Source organism: Poecilia formosa, unplaced genomic scaffold (genome assembly GCF_000485575.1).
Source record: "Poecilia formosa unplaced genomic scaffold, Poecilia_formosa-5.1.2 Scaffold33, whole genome shotgun sequence".
In the NCBI taxonomy this organism is placed as follows: domain Eukaryota; kingdom Metazoa; phylum Chordata; class Actinopteri; order Cyprinodontiformes; family Poeciliidae; genus Poecilia; species Poecilia formosa.
The window spans coordinates 527,323-547,842 of NW_006799972.1; the positions used below are offsets into that span (position 1 = coordinate 527,323).

Here is a 20,520-nt window from a genome sequence, read left to right on the forward strand (position 1 = left end):
GGTGATCGGTATCGGTGATCGGTATCGGTGTATCGGCCATCATGGGTGATCGGTATCGGCAGGAAAAAACCTGATCCGCACATCTCTAGTGTGCATCATATTGTCCTTCTTATTACCAGGAGCTGAGTGATGATTTGTATCAGAAGATAGCAGCAGAAATGAACCTGTCAGAAACAGCTTTCATCACCTTGATCAACCCCACTGATACCTTCACTTCCGGTAGCTATTACATCACTATTATGAATTTATAACCAGTGTCAGCTCCTTCTTGTAGACAAAGATTGAAAATCTAAGTAATCTGTGGGCAGTAAAGACATATTAAAAACAACAACTGGTGATGTAATTAAACAGGAACAAGATTTCGCCTCAGATGGTTCACACCAACCATGGAAGTAAATCTGTGCGGTCACGCCACGCTGGCCTCTGCAGCGGTGCTGTTCCAGTATAAAAGTAAGACCAATACACACATAAACACCTCATGAGGACGCAGACGGCCATTCAAGAATTTGTCAGCTTACAAACTGTAAAATGTTGCGTCATGTTCGCCTCCTCAGATAATGTTAATCCAACGGTGGTGTTTGAGACGAGGAGTGGAGATTTGGGCGTGAGCAAGAGAAAAGAAGGATACATCATGGACTTTCCTCTAAATCCACCGACAAAGAAGGTGAATTACACATTCATGAACAAACCTGCAGAAAATCAGCAATCTAAAATATGTTCTCTCTGGAAAATAAACTAATTAATTAGGTATTTGTTTTTATAATGCGCCTTTCACTGAAATAAAACAAAAGTGCTTCACAAATAGAAAACATATTATCTTATAAATATAACTAAATAAGCTGTTAAACAAGGTTTGATTCATAAAATGTAGTTTGCACATTTAATTCACAAAATCCCCACAAAAAGAGATTTATATATATTACTACGTTGCCTAGCAACTGGCGTGTTTGCACTCAGTGAGTTTTCCACGTTTAACTGAGATATAAAGAGGAAAGTCATACCTTATACATGAAAACATTTTGCTCATCAGGAAATAATTTTATCTTGTATCTGGACTGTAAAAAAATTATACCTTGTTATGAAAAGCCAATAGTTTTTAATCAGAGACGCTGAGACAGAAGAGATGGGGGAACAACTGATTTGTAGAAATCTGGAGGTCAGAGAGAAATTTTAATAAAGTTACATTTCTGTGGTTACACTTTTAAGAGTTTTGTTTTTTCAAATGCTTTAACTTAAAGCTTTAGCTGACATGTTGACATATTCTTTAACATGTATAATGAAGTTTAACTGTAAAGGCATCTGAAAGGACAAATAAAAGATATAAAAACATATTTTTTATTTTTTAGGATCACAATGACTTTAAAGATGTTATAAAGGTCAGTAATAAACATCCACACCAGTCGTCTCTGAACACTTCTCAGCCAGATCATGTGTGTTGAACTGTATTTATATTTCTATTACAGGCGGCAGTAGGAAACCACCCGGTTCAGGAGGTTCTTTTGAGCTGCGACACAAAGAAGCTGATGATCCGATTGTCGGACAGCTGTGAAAGGTCATTTTGACCACAAACACCCAGAAGCCAACCGGGTTTTCAAAATGCTCACATCTCTGACCTTCTTTCAGAAACCACTGAGCCGAGTGTTTGCTGCGTGTGTGTGTGTTTTGTCTCCAGGTCAGCGCTAACCAGTCTGAAAGTTGACCCTGTTGCTCTTCTGAACAGCGACTCCAGCGGCAGAGTGAGAGGCGTCATCGTTACAACGAAAGGTGAGCAGAGCAACACAACGAGGTCAAACCTGGAGCTTCGTGTAGATTACATACACACAACACAATCTAATTTTCACATTTATCTCAGACAAGCTTGAACATTTCTGAGTTTGAAAAATAAAAAAAATGCTAGACAAAAAATAAGAAATTGTGAGATCAATCTCGGAACTTTTGTAGGAAAAGCCTGGAGATTTCTGAGTTTCAAAAGTAGAAAATTAGCTAGAAAAAAAATCAGAAATTGTGAGATTAATCTCAGAAATTTTCTTGGAAACAAAAATGAAAAATTCTTAGTTTGAAAAATAAAAACAATTACTAGAAAAAAATGAAATTCTGAAATTAATAGACATTTTCTAGAAGAAACGTAAATCTCTGAGTGTCAAAGGTAAAAAAAGATTAACTTTTGGAAATTTAGAAAGTGTTTACATTTTTCGTATATTAATTTCAGATGTTTTTCTAGCAAATTTTATACTTTTCAAATTTTCTAAAAAATTTCTGAGATTAATCTCAAAATATCTGAGTTTTTTCTGGGAATGTTTTGGTTTTGGGAGATCTGAACTTTCCCTGATTTTTCTAGAAAATGTCTGAGTTTACTCTTCCTTTTATTTTTCTGTCATAGTTTTATTAAATGCGCTGTAATTTTTGTATATGTTCCTGTGATCAGGGTCTCCAGACTGTCAGCCCGGATTCGACTTCTACTCCCGGTACTTCGCTCCGTGGGCCGGCATCCCAGAAGATCCCGTCACCGGTAAGATGAGCGCTCTCACAAATAAACGTAATTCTGGCCTTTATACTGTTGCTGCAAAGGCAAACAGGCTAAAAATAAATAAAGGTGGTTGCATATTTTACACTACTGCAATAAATGTGAAAAATATTTCATGTTTCTTATGAGATGCGTTTGAATCGTCTGCTCTTCCAGGCTCTGCTCACACCGTTCTGGGAAGCTACTGGTCAGACGTACTTGGGAAAAAGAAAATGCTTGGTGAGTCAAAATAAAGAGTCGGAGCAGCTTCCAGGTTTTAGCAGTGGAGATAAACAGGGACAAATGTAACTAGTTACATTTACTCAATTACATTCACTTCAGTAACTTTTATTTTGAAAAAATGTACTTTAGAAGTATTTTCACAATGTTGCACTTTTTACTTTTGAGTAATTTTATTACTAAATATTTTTACTCGAGAAAAATCTCTGGATTTTCTACCCACTGAATGAAGAACAAACTTGTTTTAACCAAAAATTCACCAGACACACACACACACACACACACCTGCAGCTTTTGTTAAAGTTTTTTATTAAAAAAAAAACTGATTTAGAAAAATTTCTTCTACCCGATTTAGTTATTTTTTGTTAGTTATATGAATTATTGTCATTTATGTCCCGAAAATACAGAAATTTCCACCTAACTTTATATTTTGGTTCATCTGATGATGTAATTTTTTAAATATTAAATACTTCAAATCAATTACTTCACAGGTGTCAAAGTCCTATGTTGAAGTAGTGCTACTCTTGCTACAGTACTGTTTACTGAGTGCCATAGACTCTTAATGTTTCCACATAGTTGAGGACTTTTGTTAAATATTATGTCAATAATCTCTGGTTGTCCTTTTAAAGACTTGACAATCCAATAAAACCCTGAGTAGAATCCACACAGGCTGAACTTCCTACACTAATTCTGTAATTAACCTGCTTTTTATTTCATTTCCCGTCAGATCTGATCTTGCGGTCAGTAGCCGTCCTGATTTTGTGTTTTTGCAGCGTACCAGTGCTCGAGTCGTGGAGGGGAGCTGGACCTGGAGGTGAGAGACAATGGGAGGATCAACATAGCTGGAGACGTCACCACTGTGCTGCAGGGATTCATCAGGCTGTAGCGACAATGAGCAGGAAGTGAAATGAGTTGACTTTAACCCGTCATTGACAGGGGTGTCAAACTCCAGTCCTCAAGGGCCTCTGTCCTGCAACTTTTAGATGCGCCTCTGCTGCACCACACCTGAAAAGAATAATTAGGTCATTAGCAAGGCTCAGGAGAACCGATCTACACAGGGAGGAGGTCATTAAGCCATTTCATTCCACTGTTTTTTACCTGTGGCACATCTGAACTCTGCAGGACAGCGGCCCTTGAGGACTGGAGTTTGACACCCTGACATTGTGAATGACAACCTGTGAATGACACGTTAAACAGAAACAGATGAATTAATGCAGACTGGTTGGTTCTCATTTCACCTTATTTTAATGTAGATGTCAACATGCTTTGTTAATCTGTGTTAACGCAAGTAAATCAGTCTAGAGGATGAATTGTTTTCCTTCCTATTTGACACTTTCATTAAACATTGAAAGAACAGTCGTCTTTTTCCTTGTGTTTTTATAAAGTAAAAAGGAAGATAAAACCCATTTGCATAAATGATGTTCAAAATCTTGGTGAGTTTTTCCTTTTATTCAAGGCTTTCAATCTCAGGAGTTTCAAATCTATAATTCTGGATTAATAATTAAAGCTGATTCTAATTCACAAAACCAACTGATTTAATTTACATAGAGGAAATATGGAATTGGATCAGACCAATCAGAAATATTGATCAATATATACATTCCTTGTTTCAAAGTGAGCTCAGCTGCATCAGGTTGTCAAATTTACTAAAATCTCTCCTCTTAAGTATTTAGAAACTAAACAATTGATTACAGAATCAACTTTGCAGCAGCTGAGAAATCTACAAAATAGGCTCCAGTTTAAAAGAGATTGAACATAAATTATTCCACAAGAACTGAGAAATGTTTTATGGATCATGTGGGGAAAAAAAGTTTGTTCTTGTTCAGTAAACTGACTGGCCAAAAACATTCAAGAGATTGTGGAAAATACATATTCTTCCTGCTTTTAAACTTTAATAGGACTTTGCAGGACTGAAGAACTGGAGTTTCCTATTAAATATAAAATGACTTGGCCAGAAAAAACTTGAACTGAGTAAATAAACTTAATTTTTCACTTCTTGTGGAGGATTTACAAGCCTAAACACATCATGAGGAAACCATGAAAATCCAGTGAGAGCATTTTGACGTGTGACATGTTGAGGAATATTTAACATACAGAAGGAACAAAACAGCATATTTAAAAAAAAAAAGCATTATTTATTCACATTCCACAAAAAGGCAAAAAGCTGCAAGACAAAACTTAAAAAAAAAAAAAAGTAAGACACACAAAAACCAAGAAGATCTGAGGTCAGTTTGGTCTCATTGATCCAGATTCATGAATCTGATTAACAGAATCAAGAGTTAAATTATACAAAACATCACTGCTTCAATTTAACATTAAAAATACAATATTGGTGACTCTGGAGGACTGATCGGCAGATAAAGTATACCACTGCAAAATTCAGCTGCTGCTACTCTAAAATAAAAATTAGTAACTCCGTTGACATCAACATTCGTTAAAGTAGACCAGTTTGGTTTAACTGTATGAAGCCACATTGATGGAAAAGCCTTCAGGTATTCTGTTACAACAAATGAAAGCATATTTTACCAACACAGTTCCGAGCTGCACAATGTTTTGTCAGAAACTAGAAATTATTCACCAGAACTTGGAAAAGTAAAGTCTTTAAATAACAAGCTTATGAATGAAATGGATAAGCAGTACCAATAGTCACACCAAGAGGATCATTAGTGCATCAGTAAGAGGTATTTAATAAAACAAATGGTTTAAAAATCAAGTGTAATTATTCACATTTATCTCCAGAAGAAGCAGTAAAACTGTCAGTTCTTCTAGTATATGTTCCACATTAAAAGCAAAATGCTTCAATTGGATCTTAAATGGATTCAAGTTAACAAAATGAACTAAATTGAAAGTTTTATATTTTAAAAAAAGATTACTGTACGACTGTTTTTATGGAACACAACTGAGGTTTTATGATATATTTTAGCTTGAGGTAAAAAGAAAGTCAGCTTGGTTCCCATTTTCTGTGTGATAAAGCGTTTCCATGTCTCCTGACGAACATCCAGGTAAGTCTCTGTTTTCTGCAGTCTTAAGCCATCTCCCTGACAGCGCGTTGCTTCAGAGGTGCATGCTGGGTAATGCCTTGTGAGCAGCTGGAGGGAGCTGGATAATGTGAAGGAAGGGTTAAAGAGAAAACCTGAAGACGTGGATTAAAAAGAACAATCTGCCATGAGAATGTGAAACATGCACACTAACCAGGCGTAACTTCATAAGCTACGTTTACCCTGCAGCCTGAAGCGACCCTTAATGCGATATGAATTCACGACAGTCTGAACATAGATCGTATTATATTATATACAGTATTTGTGACCCGACTCTAACGGCTAGGTCGATATTCATTCGACCTGAACGTCACTGATACTCGACAAACGTCACTATTCTGCGTCCTAATACTCACAAGCGGGAAATAAAACAATTATGGCGGACTTTAATGAGGATTAAGTTGTTATAATATGTCTCCTCCGGTCGAACAACTTCAAAATTGTAAGCTATGCTACACCGTTAGCATCCACGTTTACCTCCGCAAACACTGAGCGCTTCTTCTTCAACTTTTTATGGCGGTTGGCAAAACACTGAGAACCATAGACACGCCCTCTGTGTGCGACGTTGTTGCGCCCTCTACTGCGCATGCGGGACACTTTCAGGTCGTTTGCCGTTCACACTGGAGAACACATACTTGCAAAGAGAAAGCAGTTTCTATGATAAATCCACCTTTTTCTCACTCCTGTTTTTCTTCTGTTTGACTTTTAGAAACCATCACTAATCCATCAAATGAGGAGATCAACTGAAGTGCGACTCCAACAACAGGCTGAATCTTTCTGTAACACAAAGTCTGTATTCATGAAATTTGCAATATTCACCAACAGCTGTTGCATTGCAAGTGTTTTTAAAAGTGGGGGCCGCCAGCAGGAAGATGAGGAAACAATAAAAACTGAATCTCAATTTGTGACCGGTGGGGTGAAATGGGTTAAGAGACAATTTTCATTCATTTTAGTTTTCTGTTATTCAATCATTTAAAAAATATAAAATCTAAGTTAAAACAACATATTTATGCAGTATCCATAATTATTAAATGATTATGAAAAGATATCATGTTCTGCTGCAGTAGATGCTGCAGCAGCTTCTCCACTGGTGGGTATCGCCGCAGCGTTGCAGCAGAGCCCACCATCAGCAGCTTGTGTTTTGCTCTGGTTACAGCCACATTCAGACGCCTCCAGTCCTTCAGCAGCTCCCCTAACTGAGCAAATAAACGGGACAAAGTGAGGACAGGATCGCTATAAAGAGAGAAAGCTGGGAGGAGAAGATGCCTACGTTTCCTTCCTCTGCGGTGCTTCTGACAAACGACAGAACAATCAGACTCTTGTCCCGTCCCTGGTACCGGTCCACCGTGTTGACCTCCACCCCGGAGAAAGCAGAGGACTGCAGCAGAGCAGAGATGCACTTCAGCTGCTGCCTGTAGGGGGCGATAACTCCAATATCACCGGGTTTACACCCGGCCTGGTGTGCAGAGAAAACAGAGGTTTTAGAGCAGAAATGCAAACATTGGTATATTATTTATTAAGCCCGTTATGATGATAAATGTTCCTGAATGATAAATAGTCCCAATAATTACTGCGATAAACGATAGCATTGTTGTTTTTATAATGGCATAATAATCTAAATTCTCTCTAAAAGACCAATAACATAACATTTTTTAAAGAATACTGGAAAATATTTAAATATTCAAAATAAAAATAAAACAGAAATAAAATAATCCACACACAACTAAAGTCATAACTAAAATGTATTATGAGGACTGTAAACAAAATTGACCTTCAAAAATAATCAGAATTTAACCCTCATCAAGCTCATATTAATTTATCGTTGCTTATTGCATTAAGAGTGCATGAAACTTATCTTTGCCCTTATAAATTATTAATTTAGAAGCAAACAAACCTTTATGAGGAGAGAAAGCATCATGTGTATGAGAGCAGCTTCGGTGCGATTGCTCACTCCTCCCTGCTCCACCGACTCCAAAGCAGGAACCTGCAGGAACCGAAACTTTTACACACAATCCACCGTAAACATGTCCTGCAAGTCAAATGAATCATAAACATATTTTAAAAAACACCAACAGCCTCAGTGGCTTTATGCTCGGACATATAGAAACAGCTGCAGCATTTTACAAACCTTTGAGCAGTCGAGGAAGCAGACGGGGTTGGAGGGCAGCAGCGCGGCCTGCAGCCAGGACAGGTCCAGCTGGGGACGAGTCTCAGAGCAGGAAGTGAGCTCTGATTGGACGGACGGCAGCGAGGGCAGGGTGAGCAGAGCCGAGGCCGTCCGCTCAGACCCGCACTCCAGCCGGCCGTCGTACATCAGAGAGTTACTCAGAGACATGATCTGACTAGATTTACAAACAGAAGGTGAAACACTGTTTTATAGATGCTGCAAATAAAAACTTGTTAAAAAAAAATCTTAAAGCAAGTTAGAGAAGATTGCTGGACATTTAAATCTAAAATCACTTCATATTTATTAAGTCTAATAATTTTTGAATTTAAGGACACTATGCATCTAACCTCAATTGCATTTTGAAGATCACATGTTTTTAAAGGGCCGGTTGTGGAAGAATGTGTTGTTAAAACTACCCGTTAAACTGTTAAAATATTAATAAGTAGCCGTCTCTGCAATCACACTGATGTAATTTGGCAGTATACAGAAAAAACTGCTTTGATTTCATTGATAAATATTTAAGCACATAAATGTCATCTCGACAGCTCTTTTTGTATCCTAAAGTCTAGCTGGCCATGTAAAAACTTAGTCTGGGAAAATTATTTCTACATTCATAGTAAAGTTGACATTTTTTCCCCAGAGGCGACAAAGCGAGAAAGCTTTTTGAGTTTTGAAAAGATCAGATTAAATGTTTGAAAATGGTCCGATTCATTTTCAGAAACATTACCAGTCTCTTTAAATTTAGCTTATAACAGACCAAGTGTCTTCAATCAGAGGCTTCTTAAACCCGCTGTATCACAGACTGCTACAGGAGATATGTCCCGCAAACAGCGATCACCATCTACAGCAACATTAATTTCTCTTTGGGATCAACAAATAATTTTTGAACATGAATTTTGACCTAAATATTTTCAGTGTACAGAAACAAACCGGTGCAATTTTTTTCCCAGTTTTTCTTTGTAAAGAAACATTAAAATCCGTGTATTTATTTCCTTTGATTTTACAACAACCCACATAATCTTTACTGCAGAAGCATCCAGTTTTCTCCCAGCAGTGTTTACCTGTTCATCCGGTACTGTACGTTCAGCTGCACCACCGCCTCGCTATGGAGCTCAAGTCGCTTAAACAGACTTTCATCCATCCCAAGAGACCTTAAAAGGAAAATAACAATAACAATAATAATAATAACACATTTGACAGCATCACATTTTGTAAGACCCGTCAGAGTTTGTAAGTCTTTTTCCCTGCTGTCATGGTGCGCCGCATTAGTAATGAAATATTCTCCACCTTGCTTCCTGGTTCTGAACAATCGGCGGCAGCTGCTGATGATCTCCAACCAGGACGAACCGCTTGGCGTAGAAAAGCGGACCCAGACAGATCGGCTGGCTGATCTGCGACGCCTCGTCTACGATGCAGAAGTCAAACCGCCGGCGTGTGAAGATCGGATGCTTGATGCCCATGCATGTGGTTGCCACAACCAGCTGGAACGAAACGAGACAAGATTATTAACTCAGAAAAAATAAAAACAAATCATAACAAATTTTGCTGAATAATAAATTGTCACAAAAATTATTGCAATAAAGAATAAGAATGTTATTTTGAGATCGTTTTCTGGTAATATAATGGCATAATATCACATTCTCAAGGATGAATAAACTTTAATTCTCACTGGAACTGCAAGACATTTTAAATATCCAAAATAAATAAACAAAAACAACTAATAAAATTAATCTTGAGGTTTTTGTAAACAAAATTGTCTTTCAAAAAAGGTCTAAATCACCAGACTGAAGACTTTTGTCATCCAGTTTTTGGTAGAAAGAAGAACGATAAATCATGCAAATGGAAATTACTGAGTTCATTTTAATTTCTCATGCGATTAATTTATTCCTAGCAACAAATACAAAAGAAAAAAAAAAACACTCACTTCTTTGCTGTAAAGCTGCTGCAGCTCGGTGAGCGTGTGAACGTCCTTCCTCCTCATGCTCTCCTCTGTGTACGGCAGGATCTCCGGATGGACCTTCTGCCCCTGACCCAGACGCAGAAAGCCGACCCGGAAGCGCTTCAGCTTCAGCAGGATGTTGTCCACAGCAGAGTGGGTGTAGCTGGTCAGCAACACACTGAACCCACAGGCGTGCAGGATGCGCACCTGATGGCGGAGAAGTGATGATGACAGAGGGAGTCAGAGGGGAAGGAAAAGGGAAACAGAGTTTGGATTTGTTTGAGGTCTACCAGTGTGCAGATGGTTGTCGTCTTGCCGGTTCCAGGCATCCCAACTATGAGGGTGAAGTCTTTGGACAGCAAAACCTTCTTCATGGCCTGTTTCTGGGGTTTGTTTAGACCTGCAGACAGATAAACATTAAAGCATTGTTTCTCTCACAGACAGACTAATTTACATTGCCCTCGCAGTAACATCTTGTACAACCTGAAATTAAAGTAGTAATCTCTTAGCTCATTGTCTTTGTGTAATGTGTAGGTAGCGCTGTTTTGTAAATGTGATTGGCCAAAATAAAACCATGAACACGTCAACTCGGGGCGTTTTGAGTTATTCACAGATGTGTGCATTAATAACATTTCAGGGCTATTTGTAATTTAGAAGCATAATAAAAGAAAAATAGACTTGAGTTGCATTGGCAAAAAGAAACATTTTCTTTCAGTGCGTAGGATCTACGCACTGAAAGACGCCGCACAGTTCGAGAAAGACTGCATTAGCAGATCAAAACAAGTGAAAACTGATGTTAACCAGCGATGTATGCAATGTCTAAAAGTCCAGTGCATCCTGTTCAATACAACAGCATCTCATGTTGTTTGGGTTTTTATTTGCAGAGATTTTTGAACACTACTTCCACCTCACATCAATATGCTTCGCTGATCACATAAAATCCCAACAAAACATACTGTAGTCAGTGTAATGTGACAAAATGTGAAACAGTTCAAGAGCGAACACCTTTGCATGAAATAAGAATCTCATAAGACCAGTTAACAAATCAATAACAATATAAGTAACGATGGTTTCGATAAATAACATGTCTGATAAAATATTTAATAATTTCACTGAACTCAGATCCACAACCGCAAAGCATTCTGGGGGATGTAGGCAGAGGAAAGACTTTAGTTGCTCAACCTCTCATGTTTAAAAATGAGTTTGGTGGAATCGCCTCACTAACTCTCTGGTTACCTAGCAACTCACTCACTCTCTGGTTACCTAGCAACAACACGTGGAGTAACTGCCACAGCAGCAGTTCAAGGTTTGGTTGCTGTGCCTCATAACTGCTTAGATGTAAAAAACAATGACATGGAGCTACAGCTGGATAAAACAGGAATGGTCATGCTGCCAGTTTGGAAGCATTTCAGATATTTGAAACAATAAAACAAATCAATAATTATCAATATCGACTCATATGAAACACTTATATCTTGTGTTGATAATTTGGTACCACTTTGCTTTGAATGCAGTGTTAATATTATTTTGTATTATATTTATTTGTGCATAATTCTATTTCCTGCTAATTAATACCAATTTAAATTTTAAAACAAGAACAGATGAGGTGAGTTATGAGAGGGAGAAGAGGTCTACATCTTCACCTTGGGGACCAATAAAGTACATTCTGTTCTATTCACACACCACTGATCTATGAGGCCAACCTGAACATTAGGAACAACTTAAGGCTGATTTCAGATGTTGAGCACCTTTGAGGATGTTGGCCACTGTGTCCTTGGCCTCTCTGGGTAGAACAGAGCTGAGGTTGGTGATAAACTCTGGAGGTCGAAGGTCAACAACCAGCTCCCTGAGGCGCTCACTGCACAGAGACGGACTTAAGTCAAACTTTAAGATGATATCTGATGCTGCTCATGTTTCCCTGATCCCACCTGTCGCCAGAGCTTTCCATCAGCCTGGACAGATTGCTGAGGTGAGTGCTGAGGCCCACCACTCCTTCATCGCTGTCCAGTCGAAACGAAACGCCGCTGAACTTTGACAGGTCCCTGTTAAACAGAAGACATCAGGTGAAAACCTTCTGCTGAGTCCAACAGGACGACTTGTGAACGTAGAGCCCACCTGTCCAAAGTGCAGCTGACCGATGTCGCGTTGACTCCTTTCAGGTATCCTGTTGCCAAGCCGATGAGACGACCCTCTTGGTCGCTGACAACGATGCGATCTCCGCTGGTCAGGCCGAAGTGGTTGGCGCCCTGCTGCGAGGCGGCCGCGCTGCGCAGGAAACGGTGGACGAAGACGCCTTCGGACTGAGCAGTCACCGAGCCGCTGAGCTGCAGGTTCCCCACACAGCTGCCGCCCTTCTCACTGAAAACGCATTAAAGTCGAAACTAAAGAGCTGAAAATTCAGCATATAAGAGGATCTGATGAGATTAAGAAAAAAATCTGAAGTGAAAATATTAGAACAGATGAAATCCTACAAGAAATGAGGTTAAAATGATCAATTATCAGTTTCTCTCAGCTCTGATCTAACGTGTTGCTTTATAGTTAATGTTAAGTGGAGCCTCCTGCACAAGCAATAAGAAAGCAGCAAGTGGTTTCTGGATGGTAAGTCAACAACAAAATTCTTGTCTTTTCCAGCAGCCATTGTACAGCAAAGACAGCGATAAAACCAGCCGACCAAATGTGCTGGATTGGGTTGCTAGGTAACAGGACCAGGCTCAGCCGGGGTTGCTAGGTAACGGTGCAGTTCCCATCGAATGTGACTTGCAAATGAAGAGGTTTTTGAAAAGGTTCATTTTCCAGTCACCAAAATGCATCAACTTCATGTTCATGTTTTTTGGTGTCTGGAAAATGAGCCATTTCAAAAACCTCCTGATTTGAAAGATACATTGATGGGAACTGCAACGTTGTTTGGGCTGATTCTAGAAGCTCTACAGATCCAAATGTCAGAAGATTTGCTAAATTTTAAATTAATAAAAAAAAAAAAGACAACTTAGAAGACGGGTGAAAGCCGCAGACTGCTACCTCTCCAGGACCGACTGCAGCCAGACTCGCTTTCGGCCGCTCTTGGCCTCCATGGTGGACGCCTCCAGGCTGCAGAGCAGCAGCCAGTGAGCGAAGTAGACCAGATGTGGACGGGTCAGGTGGCTCGTCTCCTGCTGCAGAAAGGCTCGTACTTCGTCTTCACCCACATCCGCAGAGGTGGAGTCCACCACCCTGGACCGAAGAGGATGAGACAGAAGACAGGCATTGACGCCTCCTGTGGTTGGTTTTTAAGTCTGCATGAGATTTAAAGGGGGCTTACCGCTCGTATAAAGCACAGTTTAGTTTCTGAGGGCAGTACTGGCAGGTCTGCCTGCTGCTCAGGATGTCAGGAAGTCTGGACAGGCGACTCCGATCGGCTCCTTTCTCTACAGAGTGGTTAATGTGATGAACCAGGGAGTTCCTCAGCTTCAGCAGCTCTGCAGAAAACCCACAATGCATCACTGTTTTAACAGGTCTAACATGGCCCCATATTTAGCTTCACAACATCCCCACAGCATGATTGTGACGCCACCATGTTTTACATTTTACAACTCTAAACTGCTTTGTTTATATCTAAAATCTCAATAAAAATACTTTAAAGTTTGAGGTTGTAACAGGACAAAATGTGAGAATGTTCAAGGGTATAAGCCTTAAAAATAAAATCTCATTATGATAAGATCTCAAACATTTACAAACAAGATGGCCGCCATGGGCGACCTGACATCTCTGCATTGGTGGGAAAACATCCAGATTTTCTAAAAACTGAATCTTCAAAGACCAAATATTTGGTTTATTGATCAAAACAAACTTTTTTTGACCAGTTTTGACTGCAAGTTAGTTTGAAATAAAATCAGCCTCAGTCAGGAAACAAACTCTTCCCAAAGCCAGAGACGAACAAAGAGAAGAGCGACTTGTGGCACAGATTTGTTTGGTCACAAAAAGCCCGATCCGTTACGGTTCTGCTTTTCCAGATAAACTCCAGAGTTGCTGTGTGGAAACATCTGAAACCTGCTGAGGTTCTGTTGGGCTCGCTGTACCTCGGTGGTCCATGTGGCCGGCTGCTACTGGGTGCATGTTTCCGGTCTTCAGGTAGAGCAGCAGGCCGATTTCAGGGCTGTATCTCTCCATGCTCATCAGCGTATATAAGATCACCTGCACACAACCAGAACCACGTTCACACGGCTGATTGTTCTTCTGGAAAAGCCCGGGAAGCTGCTCCGACCTGACTGCGATGCTCGATGGAGTTAGACTCCCTGCCAGTCTTCAGCTCCAGCGGGACGGTCTTTTCCTCGCAGACTCTGCTGCTGCCGTTTCGCGACCTTTGGATCCGGACCTTCGCCGTCACGTCTATTTTCCCTTTGAGGCCGAATCTGGGGGACCAGACGTTCTCCTCTATGTCCGCCAGCTCCGTCAGCGTGAAAACAGCAGGCGGGGCCTGGCACCTGCTGCGATCAAGCAATCAGTTAATTATTGGCACATTCTGATAATGGGGGTTTTTATTGAGGCTCTTACATTTTAGAGCTGATGGGTTTTGGTGCAGGAGAACAGAGGTATTCATTTGCCCAATGCTCCAGTGATGGGAGGTACTCATGCAGCTCCTGCTGCATCTCCTCCTGACTTACCCCTAAAGCAAACCTGTGAACACACGAAGAAGAAGAGTGGCATCATTAGGGCTGCAACTAATAATTATTTTTAATCTATAGATTATTCTGGCCATTAATCAGATTTTTAAAAATTGTCAGATTTTTTTTAATCTCATTTAAGCCATTTTTATACATTAGAAATATGTTAAAAATCCTAATAAACAATTACATCCCTTTTTAAATCAGAATTTTTTTTTTTTGCCTAGACTCCAATAACAGCGTTCTCTGAGTGAACGTTTGATCATTTGTAGCAGAGGATGAATCTGCAGGTAAAAATTATCCCCAACATTAGAAGCTCAATCCTTTCTGCTTGAATCATCAATGCAGCGCAGCAGCAGTGACTAATAACTGCACAGTAAAAGTTTCCCAATATATTTGTTTTTACAGTAATTTAAACCAGCTGAAGCCAAAATTATGCCCCTGGAGGAGTTTTGGTTAGAACATATTCACAAATACGAAATGTATATTCAGCTTTTTTTGACAAATTATTGGTTTGTAAAGTAGAATCTTGTTTTGTTTTCTGTTTTGTAATGTTAGCTTACAAAAATAAAGTCAATCTGAAATCTGAACATAAAAGTTTTGTACAGTTTTGGCTTAATTGTTGCTCTCAAATGACCTTTATTTTTTAAAAAAGTGTCTGTTTCAGTTAACGATTAATCGATTTGTCGTGATTAATCACTTCAGCCATAGATGTCATTTATCATAACCACTGTTTTTTCTTACATGAACTAGTTAAATAATAGTTACTTAAACATTGATAACAGATAAAGTTCTAATGTGTGTTTATATGTAAATGTAGTAAAAATCAATCCAATCAATTTAAAAATGTGACCCTGTGCATCAAACCCGCAGCAGAAATTTAAAAACTAAAGTTGAGTTCAATATTATTCCCATTAAAATTTGTTATATTCAAACATGTGAGAGAGTTCTTCACTCATTCTGATTGTAGTTTTAAATGCAGGATAAGTGATAAGACACCCTACATGTCTCCAAGGTAACGGTGATTTCGCAGCGCTTCGTCGGCCAGCTGGGAAAGTTTCTGCAGAGAGAAATCTTTGGCTGAAGCTGCTCTCTGGAAGACTTCATGCACCATGGTGCCATTAAGCATCTGCTTAGAGCCGCCATCAAAACTCTGCATCAAAATCAAGAGAAACGCATCACGTTTCCGTCAAACACCGACTAAAAGTATGACCTAAACGTTAGAGGGCACAACTTCCACCTTGAACATTTCTCCCAGCACTGATCGCCTCATGCAGCGGATGGAGTTGGAGATGCTGGTCCCTGAGATGAGGCTGTCGGGCTGGAGGACCAGGAAACCCCGCTCCCTGTCGACCAACCAGGCCCCGCCTTCAGAGCGGCCCTCCAGATGAACCACATCGCCGCGGTAGACGGGGGTCAGCTCCCTGCAGAGAGACGAAAAGACGCCACACTTTGAGGCTGCTGCACATGAATGAATGAAAATACGAGAAAACACAGGAACCAAGAGGCAAAAGAGCATCAGCAAATTAATCATGATATAGGTAGCTCTCGTGACGTCACACTTTGGGAAGTTTGTAACCGACAGCCATCTTAGTAGGCAGTTGCTATGACAACAGCAACCAAGCTACAAGCTTAGAACCAACTCTCGCTTCATTCCTACTTTATAAACAACATAAGCACATTTAGCTACTTTTCTAAACTGTGGAGTACTTGTTACTTTAGACAAACATTTAGTTTTGTACTTTTGATATCGGAGAAACTTCTGTTAGCTTACAAATCTAGAACAAACTTAGAAAGCACCAACAACCCAGAACAAGAGTCAGACATGGAGCCGACATTTCGCTTGATGTTGTCCAAATCCAGAACAACTGGAACCAACATTTAGTTTTATGCTTTTTGTCTTTCTTCTGATTTCGTTGTTTTGTGTGTATATCCTTCTAATTCATGTGAAGCACTTTGAACCGTCTTGTTGCTGAAAATAAGCTATAAAAATAAAATTACCTTACAACTATTACTCAATATTACTCTTAGCAATACTAAGATAAATATCAGTGACACTGCAGAACTAACAAAATTAGCTTAGCTAATGTAGCTTTTATCTGCAAGCAGGGCTTGGCAAAATGGATGAAAAACGCATTAATTTCAATCAGTATTGATAATTATTGATCAGTTTTTCGCATGGAACATCTGAAATACGACCAAACTGGTGGTGTGACCTTTCCTCTTTTATCCAGTTTTCACTCCTCACAGTTTTTATTTTAAGCAGTTATGAGGCACATTGGTGAAACTTTAAACTGCTGCGGCAGTTACTCAGCAGGTTGTTGCTAGGTAACCAGAGAATGAATGAGTTGCTAGGTAACCAGAGAATGAATGAGTTGCTAGGTAACCAGAGAGTGAGTGAGTTGATTCCACCAACCGAGCTTAGCTGGTCGTCAGAGGTTGAACAGCTGGTCTTTCTTCTGCCTACATCTCCCAGAATGCTGCGCGGTTCTCGATCAGAGTTCAGCGAATATTCTATTATTGATCATGTGTCTATTTTGATACATGTTGTTATTGATTTATTGACAAACCCTACTTCAGTTCCATCCAAACAAGAAAACCAAAAATGAAGCATCCAGCTTGAGCATCATTCATGCCGTTTATGAAAAAGACAGTACTGGTTGCACTAAAAATGTAATATAACTACAAGGAAAGTAACAGGATTTACAGTGTACATGAGCAAAAAGAGAGTTTTACCATCCGTCTTTGAGCAGGCAGGTCTCGGTTGGAAGCAGAGACCTGCAGCATGAGATGGTCAGTGATTTGTGTCCCGGTTTCTCCTCAACGTCCAAAACCAGATACCGGTTATTTGGTCCCTCAGACAGGATCACGTGGTCCGGTACCTTACTGTAAAACCGGAAAACATTACTTTCTGTTAAAAACAGTGAAATAATGCATGCATGTTTTTATTAAGATGACTTTTAGCAAAAGAAATGACTCTTACAGATGCTTTTTGGACTTTTCTTCTGTGGCTTCATCATCCATTTGGTCAGTAAACCAGCTCTCCTCAAAGCTGTTCTCACTGGGACCAGCTGGTCCAGATTCAGCTGCTTGATAGGGATTAGAGAAACAGCAACGTTAGAAAACATTCCTGAAACAGAGTTAAAGAAAATGATGTTTAACATTTATATATTAGAATATTTTCTTTAGGTCTACTCTGCTGTAATTTTAAGGAAATATTTTAGAGTTACATCTTTAACGCCTTTCAGCCTCTGGTTCTTTTAAAGGTGACTTAATATGTTTCCTTGAACAAGTTAGGATACTTATTTAGGTTAATTATATTTTTCTGCACAAAATCATTCTTAGACAACGAGGTTTTATCCTGCTCCTTTCAGATTGAGTTGTTTCAGGGTCTTTTGTCACTTTAGATCCAAATAAACAGCTGTTGGCCACGCCCCTTACACTCACACATTAAAATGGCTGCAAGCCGATGCGCATTTACACAACCATACACCTTCGAAAAGCAGAAATGGAGCCTCCTGCACAACCAACAGGAATACAACAAGTGGTTTCTGGATGGCAAATCAACAACAAACACCTGTCTCTTCCAGCAGCCAAAACCAGCTGACAGCAGTACAGCAGTGAAACCAGCTGACCAAATTTGACCAGCTGGGCTTCACTGGGGTTGCTAGGCAACGGCCCAGTGCCAGTTGATTCAGACTTAATATCTGAGAGATTTTTTAACTGGGTCATTATTCAGACACCAAAAAACCCAGCTTCTTTAAGTGTTTGGGATGTACAAAATGTGAATTGTGTATAATAGTTCCCCTTTAAATAGCCCTTAAATCTACTGACCTGCTTGTTTGCCATGGAAACGTTGATATTTGCTTACCAACTCCGCCTTGCTGCTGATCCAAGAGCGTCTTGTTGTTCCCGTCTCCGTGTGTTTCACGTGTAGCCGTCCTCTCTTTTGGGACCACCTCCAACTCTTCAGCACTTTCTTCAGGTAAAGGAGCAGCAGGAGTGCAGGTGTCCTTCTCCAGGGAACCTTCCACTTCTGTTATCACAGTAAAACATGACACTGTCTTTTCTTGTTGCTGCTGCTGGCGTTTCCTGTCTCCTCCCAGAGAGAGGTCTGTTGGGTCGGCAGTGAAAAGAGGCGTCTCTGTGGAGCCGATCAAAGCTTTCAGAGGTGAAGTTCTGGGTTTCTTAGCGTTGTGGGACTCTTGACTGGGGCTGAAGAGTCGCTTGAATGGGCCAGACAATCTGTTCGCACTCTTATTTACTTCTCCCTTCTCAGTCATTATTCTCCCCACTCTGATGCTTTTGCTGCTTGGGCTGCGACAGACGGGCGACCGGTGGCACAGTTTTGGGTCGGAGCGCGGCTGACTGGCCCGTCTGGAGGGAGAAGAGCAGGAAGGTCTGATCTGACTGCTGGGCGTCTCTGGGACAGAGAGGAAGACGTCTGGAGACGAAGCGAGGAGGTTTTCAAGGTCACCGAGGTTTTNTAATCAATGATATCTGAAAGTTTGCACTGAAAATCATCTACCAACTTATCTACGTCATTAAGGACGAGGAAGAAGAGTAGATTTGATTAAATGTTTCTGCTGTGTTTTCTGTGAAAGTATGTTTTGTGATAGTAGCTTTTTGTCCAAGTGGGTTAACGGTTAACTGTCGAAGATAACAGCAAAGTGATCCGACAGGGCGACATCAGTTACAAAGACATTGGAAATATTAACACCTCTACTGATAACCAGGCCCAGTATGTGTCCATGAGTGTGTGTTGCTTGTTTGACATGCTGTGTTAAGCCAAAACTCTCTAATATATTAAACAGCTTTTTTGCCCCTCTGTCTTGGGGGTTGTCAACATGAATGTTGAAATCACCGATAATTATTAAACAATCATAATCAATACATATGAGAGATAGAAGTTCATTCAAGTCCGTAAAGAAAACTTCCACATATGTTGGAGTTTTGTATAAAATTAGTGTCAAAGTTTCATGACTGAGAAACTCCGCCCTGTTAGTACCTCAGACCATGCATTATATAAATAACCCATTTCATGCATAACGGGCAGTGGACAGCTATACAAAAGTAATTTTCTTGTGTTTATATGGGTTTTTATTTTGTAAATGCACACAAACCACTGAACTGGACACTAATGTAGCATACAATACACTGCCATCTAGTGGCCATCCACTGCAAATTCAAGAAAAGTTAGTTAAATCCAATACAGTACTCTCTGCATGACTCATTTATCTTGATTTTAATCAGCGGGTCAGTTTGACCCATACGTGTCTCAATTTTAATTATAAAAATCACCCATTGAAAAAAAAATAATTCAAAATGCAATATGATTGTTTTTAATAAAAGATCAATTTCAAGGATAATTATTGTTTGTTTGTGTCTAGGTTTTGAGTAAATGAGTAAATTATCATAATTAATCATTTATTTGTGAGAAATAAAAAAAACATAACTGGACAAATATTGATTGAAATGATTATTATTGGAGTTAACAATCAGATACAAAAATGTTTTCAAAGATTTTTTTGGTTTCTGACACTATTGCAAGATTAAACACTTGAGGGTCAAATTGACCCAGGATCATTATTGTCTTACCTGAGAAACGAACATAACAGGAGGGTTAAGTTATAAGGGGAAATGTTTAGTTATTAGTGAAATAATCTGTCAATGGAAGAAGAATTTTTTCCAAAGTTTCTTTAGAAAAATGAGATGTTACAGTTCCTCTGTATGCAGATTACAGGACAGATCAGTGTCTGTCCTGTAATTGGACAGATCGGTGTCTGTCCTGTGATTGGTGACTTTCTTTCCAGCAGGAAGTTGTGAACAGAGTTTAAAAGCTGCTGCAGGACTGCAGACATTCACAGGAAGCTGGATCAGCAATGGCTCTGCTGAAGGTTCTGCTGCTGCTGCTGGGGCTGGGTGAGTCGGAGACACTGGGGACACTGGAGACACGTCCACTGGTTCCAGGGAGGCTGCTGCTCTCTGTGACT

The 20,520-nt window shown here is 39.8% G+C and overlaps 2 protein-coding genes across 3 annotated transcripts in view; one reads left to right on the plus strand and one right to left on the minus strand.

The window, feature by feature from the left end:
• The window catches only part of LOC103136510 (phenazine biosynthesis-like domain-containing protein 1), a 5,564-nt gene extending 1,462 nt beyond the window's left edge, over positions 1–4,102 (plus strand). Inside the window, exons 2-11 of the mRNA XM_007549792.2 lie at positions 120–219; positions 352–450; positions 555–664; positions 1,347–1,376; positions 1,464–1,552; positions 1,673–1,764; positions 2,426–2,509; positions 2,681–2,743; positions 3,517–3,657; positions 3,930–4,102. Coding sequence (XP_007549854.1) covers positions 120–219; positions 352–450; positions 555–664; positions 1,347–1,376; positions 1,464–1,552; positions 1,673–1,764; positions 2,426–2,509; positions 2,681–2,743; positions 3,517–3,629 — 780 coding nt within the window. The 3' untranslated portion in view covers positions 3,630–3,657; positions 3,930–4,102. The remainder of the gene's footprint in view (positions 1–119; positions 220–351; positions 451–554; positions 665–1,346; positions 1,377–1,463; positions 1,553–1,672; positions 1,765–2,425; positions 2,510–2,680; positions 2,744–3,516; positions 3,658–3,929) is intronic.
• A 762-nt stretch (positions 4,103–4,864) lies between these two features.
• Positions 4,865–18,913, minus strand: dna2 (DNA replication helicase/nuclease 2). 2 transcript variants are annotated; one of them, XM_016670405.1, is made up of 22 exons: positions 18,399–18,913; positions 17,511–17,613; positions 17,264–17,413; positions 15,768–15,951; positions 15,532–15,680; positions 14,418–14,540; positions 14,128–14,350; positions 13,943–14,057; positions 13,186–13,342; positions 12,906–13,097; positions 12,003–12,245; positions 11,816–11,929; positions 11,636–11,745; positions 10,178–10,287; positions 9,873–10,094; positions 9,236–9,429; positions 9,010–9,099; positions 7,910–8,123; positions 7,676–7,765; positions 7,052–7,237; positions 6,831–6,977; positions 4,865–5,851 (listed from the first exon to the last, which is right to left on the minus strand). In XM_016670405.1, exons 1-22 carry the CDS (start codon positions 18,808–18,810, stop codon positions 5,798–5,800), a joined length of 3,582 nt encoding a protein of 1,193 aa, XP_016525891.1. In that variant the 5' UTR covers positions 18,811–18,913; the 3' UTR covers positions 4,865–5,797. The 2 variants fall into 2 exon arrangements, with proteins under 2 accessions (XP_016525891.1, XP_007549855.1); XM_007549793.2 differs by having other exon boundaries at positions 14,128–14,347; positions 17,511–17,616.
• Positions 18,914–20,520: the final 1,607 nt, after the last annotated feature.

Bases quoted from the DNA above. Each gene is read 5' to 3' on its own strand.
- dna2 (XM_016670405.1), bottom strand. From the start codon at position 18,810: ATGACTGAGAAGGGAGAAGTAAATAAGAGTGCGAACAGATTGTCTGGC. The intron at 14,541-15,531 runs GTAGGGTGTCTT...GTGTGTTCACAG, and splicing joins CACCGTTACCTTGGAGACAT to GTTTGCTTTAGGGGTAAGTC. The intron at 13,098-13,185 runs GTAAGCCCCCTT...TCTTCGGTCCAG, and splicing joins AACTGTGCTTTATACGAGCG to GGTGGTGGACTCCACCTCTG.